Below are 8,459 nucleotides of genomic sequence, written 5' to 3'. Positions count from 1 at the left end.
AATAATCATATTTTCCTAAATGATACAAATATCCCAAATTAGCGATATCTCTGTATTACTGTGTTTAATTATCTAGCCTCAGATATTCTGCTGCTTTTAGTCTGGGCACTGCAGGATGACAGATTTACAACCACCAAGATGTTCCAATGTGAGTGCCATTTCCAACACAAAAACTTACTTGTGCCGACACCTGCACGTTGTAGGTCAAAACTGCTTGAGTTTTATTCCTGGACCAGGAAACAAATTTAATTTTCAGATTAAGATACGCATATATACCAAAACTGATTGCAAATGCAGAGGAGGTGATACCCATAGCAGCTACTTGCTTAATTGACATTGAGGTGACGAACACTTTAACCTCCTTCTTCTGTAAACTCTCTTCTACTTCAGACTGGTATCCTCCAGTGCCAAGTAGCTGGTATCTATGTGTATAATTTTCTGAGCAACTTACATGTGTTGAAATAGCAGCCCGAAACAGCATTTAGAAATGTACCCAATTAGAAGTGTATCTAAATGGTAAAAGTCTTACAAGAGTCTCTGACTACCCTAGAAAATCAGTAGTTATGCTCCTGATGCACATCAATAAGCCTCCCTTATCTCCAGCCACAGATTGTGCCCACAGGCTCCCAGAGGCTCCCAGTTAGCCAGCCTCCAGCTCACTGTGAAGTTGAAGGATGTTTTAAAGGGTTCAGGACTTCTTAGAACAAGAAAAACACTTCCATGCTTCTCCTTTTTAAAGGAGAACACTCCTAAGCTAACTCCTTTTTAAGATACAAGCAGTTGTGTCTCACTGTAGAGAAGAGAAACACAGTGACTCAGGGAAGAATGTAGTCAAATAGTACTTCTTCAAAAAGACAGTTACAGATAATGACTCATATAATTATACTTTGATTCTGGGCCCACCAGTGATCTCCAGCACTTGTAGCACACTTCCAGGCTTTGACTTCCAACATGAGTTGTTTGACTTGGCATTAAAAATAGAAGTAGTTCCCTGGCTCATGCTAAAACCAAGTTTTCACAGTGAGAATTGGAGCAAGAACTGTTAATAGTTTTTTTTTCAAGAACGGCTTCTACATTGTTGCTTGAAGAAAAAGGCATGCAGGCAACCCTGCAGTAGCACCATGGCTTATTTCTGGGGTGGAAATGGGGGTGCTGACACTCATCATATGTAAGAGAATATGTTGGTGTTACACTTCATAGGCTAGTTGTGATCACTGTTATTGTCATTTCAAAACTGACATTCCAGTGTTTTCACCTGGGATAGTCAAAGCATGAAGAGGGTTGGAGATGAGGCGTCTATCTACTTAAGACCTGACATCATATAAGAACAACATATTCAGAGCAATGTTAGAAATCTTGAAAGTTATCTAAGTTGGTGTTATGCAAGATTTGAGGAAGTGGTGAGATCATGGGAGCTGAGGCTGCAACCATTATTCTTGTAAGGACAGTGACATTCTGGTGGTCCTCTTCATGTCCTTGCTGGTGTATACACCTACCCAAAACTGTCAGCTGAGTGTAATTGAAGGCAAATCCGACAGATTCTCCTGGTTCAGCAGTGAAAGTTGCAGCATTAAGAGGGGTAGTCCGAGAGTTGTGTACGTGTCTTTCAGACCACGGCAGAAAAGACTTGATGTGTTGAACTTGCTTCTTTCCGTACGGGTTTCTTTTTCCCTTATTATTTTTTTCTCTTCTAATTTCTCAGCTTTTTGTTCTCGTTTTCCTTTCCTTTCCCTCCTCCACTTCATTTTGCTTTCCCTCTCTCCCGTTCCGAGGCTCACGCACTCTCCCGCCTCAGCGGGTACCCTCACCCCTCCCTTTCCTGGGGATGAAGGCGAGGGCCGGGCAGCAGCGAACATCACCCCAACCTCGCTGCGCTGCCCCGCGGTGCGTGCGCAGGGCGGTGCGGAGTCCCCGCGGCGTGGCGGCTGCCCAGCCCGCCGCCGGCCGGGGCGGGCCCACCACCGTCTCCTCCTCCAGCGTGCACGGGGGGACGGGATTGCCCCGCCGCCGACCAGAGCGGCAGCCGCTGCCGGGGAGCGGAGTGGGCGCGACGCCGAGCTGCCGGAGCCCCTCTCCTCCTCTTCCTCCTCCTGCCCCGCGCCCCGCAGCATGGCTTGGTGCGAAGCGGCGGCCGCTCCCGGCCTCTGCCTCCTGCTTCTGGTGCTGCTCGCTCCCCCCGCCGCCGCGCAGCCCCCTCCGCCGCCGCCGCAGCGCGGAAGCGTGTGGTGCCCCAGCCGCTGTCTCTGCTTCCGCACCACGGTGCGCTGCATGCATCTGATGCTGGAGAGCGTCCCCGCCGTGTCCCCCCAGACGACCATCCTGTGAGTAGCCGGACGGGCAGGGACCAGGGTGGAGGGAGGGTAGAGGAGGAGGGAATACCTCGGGTGGGAGGCACTTTGAGTGGCGGTGGAACCTCAGCCCTTTGTTTGCGGTCAGGGGAGGGGGGTTGGACCCGCGGCTGTGGCTCTGCCCGAGCGGCCCCAGGCACCCCCTCCGCTATCGGTGGGGCCCCTCCGGCCCCCCCCCCCCCCCCCCGCTGCCTGCGCTACCCCGCGGCCGGTCCCTGGGGTGGCGGTAACCCGGCGTCCACTGCCCGCCTTAGGCGGCGGGAAGCGGGGATCTGGCCGGTGGCCCTGGTTTTCCAGGAACGGTTAAAGGTGGATATTCTGGTTAACCTACGGGCATTGTGTCTTCAGTTTAATCGTCCCGAGAAAGATTTTGCTGCTTCCTTCGTATCCTGCTTAAAACCATGTTCAGTTGGCAGGAGGATCGACGAGGATAAATGTAGCACTTTCCGTTCAGTTCTGAGACGTGGTGGGGATGAATGAGCTAACCGGAACCCAAACCCTGGGCTTATCGGAAACTTACCTGGTTCAAGTCCCTGCGGAGACTTGTGATCATTATTTGATGTTCTTCTAATCCATGCATTACTCTGTCAGTGTAAGTGCCCAGTCGTTCTTCTGCAGGGTCTGGCCTGAGTGAGCAATAAAATTCAGTATTGACAATGATTGTCATTTATTTAATTCACGAGATTACTGAAAGTTACTTTCCAGCAGTATTTGCCCGTAAGAAATGCAAAGCTCTAAACAAACACCACACACTTATTTTGTTTCGAGGCTTACTTGAGGAACGAATTTGTTCCACTAACCCGTTTATATGTTATTTGGGCTCAGAAAACTCTTGGCACTAGCCCTGTCCTTCCCTTACACACACACAGCCATGGAAGCTGAGCAGAACTTGGCCCTGGGAATTTTCTGCGGGGCCTCTTGTAATAAATTGACTTGCGACTTTGTCAGATATTTTCAAAAGGGATCTATAAAGCCTTGGTTTGTTTCAGCTTCCAAGTATTATTTAATGTGAAGAGTACAGTCATTTAACATTAACTGAGTCCCTCTTTGGCAAGAAGCACAGCCTTTTGGCAGAATGGGATTAGTCCTGCAGTACTTGTAAACCTTTTAGGGAACAGTACAGGAAGTGGGTGGTTAATGTTTCTTACATTTGAAACAAAGTACATTTACAGAACACCTTTTGCCTTGAGATTACAGGAAACTGTAAAGCCAGTTTTGTGAATCATCTTAAATGTAATAAATAAATAAAATCTTTAGAGTATGGAGTTAGGTCTTAATGGCTTGGTTTCATTTTATAGGTAGAACGGCCTGCAACAGCAGAAAGTGTTAGGTTAAACCTAGCCGGGGTGGAGCTCCTCTTATGGTGGGTATTTATAATCTTGCAGTGAGTCAGAAGAGAGTGAACAATGCAAGCATTATATTCCTCTAACCCCACTAATATATCAAATTGTTTAGTATCCCAAATCTGAATTATCATTCCAGTATAATGCAAGCTGCAATGTAGCAGTAGTAATGCTAAAGAAGTTAAAAACATTTTTTCAGCTTGAACAGTGATTCTCAAAATATGCCTGTGGATGACCAGCATTCTTCAAAACAAAACTGTGGCCTTGGCATCTAGTAATGGATATTCTCCTTATTCACCAGTGCACTAGGGGACTGTTATAAATAAAATAAGTAATCTATATCTAAATTACGTCTATAAATGCACAATTACTCCTTTTGCTACAGTTCTGCTACAGTTCTCCTTCTATTCCTTCTGCTACAGACTGTGAGTGAGGAGGAAATGGGCCAGAAGATAGTCGATATGAATCTCTGGGACAAAGAACAATGTTACAGTTTATTTAATAATAAGTAGTTTGAAGGTACCAATTATACATAAATAGTTTACCTATTGTGCATGAATTGCCTACCTTTAGCTGTAGCATGTACTTTCAGAATAATTATTACAGGTCTGAGTACTCACTGAATTGCCACTGATTTTTTTTTTATTTCTCCTTTTCTGCTATGTAAAAGTGCAGTTCTACACAGCAGTGTTATGCTTCATGGAGGTAGCCCATCACCCACAGAGGGCTTTCTACACACAAGAATAGTTTCTTTTTTCAGCATGAAAATAAGAAGCAGTTATTTCATCTCTGACTTGACCCTGACAGTTTGTCTTTCATGTGGAGCCTGTGTATTAGATATGTTTAGCAGTGGTGTTGATATCTAGATAATTAGAAATAATGAATCAATTTGAATTGAATGCCTTCCCCTTTAAAACATGGGCTCATGAAATCCTGCAAAATGTGTTGCTGATGGGTTAAGCCCATTTTTACTGGCATTGGTAAATTCCACATTCTTGTTTAGTTTGTTTCATCCTTAGGGCACAGATTGAACCTGCAAAGTAATTTTGAAAAAAAAAAAAAAAAAAACATAAATTTTTCCTCATTTTTAAGTATGTAGTTGTATTGATTTTTACTGAGCACTGGTTCTGAAAACTGTCCCATTTTGGAAGCTGAGTTGACTTTGCTCTACTTCACATATAATTTGTTACATGGATTAAAACAGCATGAGGCCCAGACCAACAATGCGAGCCAAATGTTTTTCCCCACATATCAAAAATGTCTACTCCTAATGTGAGTCCCTCTTTTGAGAAAACTGTTCATAACGTTATAGTTTCTGACCTTGCCAGTGCTACTTCTGGCTGTACATTTTCTCACTCTCCTGCTTCCCCTACTTTCTGGCACTTTCTGCTTCCCTGCTGCAGGCAAGGATCCACAGCATACATTTCTTCTGCGGGGTGGATTCTGCCAGCGTTGAAAGTGCTCGTGGAGCCTTGCATGTGATTTCACCCAAGATGAGATGATTGCTCAGGTTCTTTGTAGGAGTAGGGCTGGCATCCCAGCCCACAGGTCTTTGCTGACTTCCCTGAAGAATGGAGGCCCATCTCCAAAGCAGTTTGCAAAACCACTTCATGCCTTAAGTACCGTTGTGGAAGTTTCCTTTCATCTCTCTGACTAAATACAGCGTGCTCATGTATTCATATTTACAAACATATTTATATTAGACCATTTAAATGGTTGAGGAATGTAAAATTCTGGACACAGTACTACTGCTGTCTTCTCTTCTCAGAATTGTATTCCATCTTACGTTTATTTGGGGGATTTCTGTGTTTTTACAGCAATTTCTAGCTCATAGTCTTTGTAATTCTGACTGGGGTCCTTTGAACATTGATACAGTATGTTACTATTTGTATCTCGCTTAAGCATAACCAAAATCCAAACCTGTCTACAAGGCTAGGTACACAGACCAATGCTACAATTTGTTCACAGTTTTTCTTGGCAACACCTGGATGGTCTGGGTTTTTGCTAGCTGTACAAGCATAGTTGCATACACTGCAGTTAGATCTCACAGACTGAACAAGAATAGAAACTAATGTTCTGTTAAAAGCAGAAAAGGTAAAAATTAACTGAAAATATTGTCAAAAGAAATATTGACAAATACTGACAAAAGAAAGTGGACTTGATTTGCATTAAGAGTGGCATGCAAATCATTGAGGAGAAAATTTTGTTTCGAAATGAGTTGCTCATAATAGTATTTGCTATGGGTAATTATTGCTTTAGCTATCCTGCGTGTCTGTTGTGAGTAAAACACCTTTTAAATGAGTGTAATTTTAAGCGATTAGACCTAACAGGACTTTTGAAATTGCAGTCATTGTGGGTGAGTAGTTTTTCAAAGTAGTCACTGAAATTAAATTGAAGGCAACAGTCTCAGTGTTGCTTGTTACTGCTTTTGTTTACATGATTGTAGCATATTCTAAAAATTTCATAGAATCATAGAATAGTTAGGATTGGAAAGGACCTTAAGATCATCCAGTTCCAACCCCCCTGCCATGGGCAGGGACACCTCACACTAAACCATGTCATCCAAGGCTCTGTCCAACCTGGCCTTGAACACCGCCAAGGATGGAGCATTCACAACCTCCCTGGGCAACCCATTCCAGTGCCTCACTACCCTCACAGTAAAGAATTTCTTCCTCATATCCAATCTAAACTTCCCCTGTTTAAGTTTGAACCCATTGTCCCTTGTCCTATCACTACAGTCCCTGATGAAGAGTCCCTCCCCATCATCCTTGTAGGCCCCCTTCAGATACTGGAAGGCTGCTATGAGGTCTCCACATAGCCTTCTCTTCTCCATGCTGAACAACCCCAACTTTCTCAGCCTGTCTTCATATGGGAGGTGCTCCAGTCCCCTGATCATCCTCGTGGCCCTCCTCTGAACCTGTTCCAACAGTTCCATGTCCTTTTTCTGTTGAGGACACCAGAACTGCACACAATATTCCAAGTGAGGTCTCACGAGAGCAGAGTCGAGGGGCAGAATCACCTCCTTGGACCTGCTGGTCACACTCCTTTTGATGCAGCCCAGGATACGGTTGGCTTTCTGGGCTGCGAGCACACACTGAAGCTGGCTCATGTTCATTTTTTCATCGACCAACACCCCCAAGTCCTTCTCTGCAGGGCTGCTCTGAATCTCTTCTCTGCCCAACCTGTAGTTGTGCCTTGGATTGCTCCAACCCAGATGTAGGACCTTGCACTTGGCATGGTTAAACTTCCTAAGGTTGGCATCAGCCCACCTCACAAGCATGTCAAGGTCCCTCTGGATCGTCCCAGCAAAACAGCTTGGGAGGGTGTGTAGGATGGGAACCCTCTAAAGCCATTCCCAGAAATCTGTCTGTACTGCTGATTGAATGACCCAGGGCCAAGGCTTGTGTGTTAAGGAGACATTTGCAGAGCTTGTAGGATGTGCTTGGTCATTAGCAGGGACAGAAGGGCACAGCATTTATAGTGTTTGGCATTTACTGGGACACTTTAGGCAAAGCTGCTGAGGGATGTGGCAGAAGGCCCAAAACAATCTTCATTTACAGAACATATCTGCATATCACTAGATCCATTAGTAGGAAGGTATTTTTGTTATCTCAACAGCAAGCTAACCCTCATCAGATTCTTTGTTGAAGAATGGGAAAACATGTGGAGCAAAATCATGCCCATTGTTTCCTGCAAGTATCCTACTATATATTTAACACACTGTTATCAGAGGAATATGTTGTATTATGTTACAGTTAATAAATATAATTTCTGATTTTCATCTGTTTCTACTAAGATAGTTTTTTGACAAGTAAATACTTAACATTTGAGTGTCAAAATGCTAAATATGTATTTATTTACATTAAGATATCTGTAATGAGTAAATCCAAAGATCCATTTGACCTACTGTCTGTTCTTTGAGGGTGACTGAAAGTGCAGCTTATAAACAAGTAGACAGAATTGAGCAGTATGTAGTGATTCATCTCTGTGATTTGCAGTTTAGGGATTTTCTGAGCTAAAGACCATTTCCCCATTATATGTAAACCTTGATGGATTTCTCCTCCACAAATCTTTTCCAGCTAATTTAGCTGCTACTTGCACTCATAACTTTCAGTGAGAAGGAGTACTATACAAACTTAGTTTGTATATACTATATATATACTATATATTATATGCTATATATATACTATATAATATATTTTGTATAAGTTTGTATAGTTTGTGTAAGTTTGTATAAGTCATAGTCTAAGTTGCTCTCATCTTTTGTTTGAAGCATGCAAGTTGCCAGCTTCACTTGGTGTCCCCCATTTCCTCTATTGGAAGAGGCAGTGCATACTCAATCCCTCTCTGTCATTTCAATGCCAGCCATGATTTTAAGACCTTTGAATCTAAGCTTCTCCATTCTTTTTAAAGTTGAGAAGTCTTCTCACTGAAAGATTTGTGTTCTTGGGACAGCTCACATGACTGGAATGTGGTCATGGATGGCTATGTCCTTTTAAGGAAAGATAGGTCAGCAAAGCGAGGTGGTGGAGTTGCCCTTTATGTAAGAGAGCGACTAGAATGTATTGAGTTCTGTCCAGGGGCAGATGAGGGGCAAGTGGAAAGTCTGTGGGTATGAATTAAGGGACAGGCTGGTATGGGTGATGCAGTTGTGGGGGTCTATTATAGACCTCCTGATCAGGACGAAGGAGTTGATGAGGCTTTCTACAGGCAACTGAAAGCAGCCTCGCAACTACATGCCTTGGTCCTCATGGGGGATTTTAACTAC

The 8,459-nt window shown here is 43.9% G+C and overlaps 1 protein-coding gene across 1 annotated transcript in view; it reads left to right on the top strand.

Annotated features, from left to right (window-relative positions):
• Positions 1-2,109: 2,109 nt before the first annotated feature.
• Positions 2,110-8,459, top strand: part of PXDN (peroxidasin) — a gene marked incomplete at both ends in the record, with an annotated part of 88,521 nt that continues 82,171 nt past the window's right edge. The window contains one exon of the mRNA XM_080617054.1: positions 2,110-2,321. Coding sequence (XP_080473180.1) covers positions 2,110-2,321 — 212 coding nt within the window. The remainder of the gene's footprint in view (positions 2,322-8,459) is intronic.

This window comes from Psittacula echo (assembly GCF_963264785.1).
Source record: "Psittacula echo genome assembly, chromosome: 4".
Taxonomy (NCBI): Eukaryota; Metazoa; Chordata; class Aves; order Psittaciformes; family Psittacidae; genus Psittacula; species Psittacula echo.
Note: the sequence above shows the minus strand (reverse complement) of the source record. Positions and strands in the feature narration are given on the sequence as shown.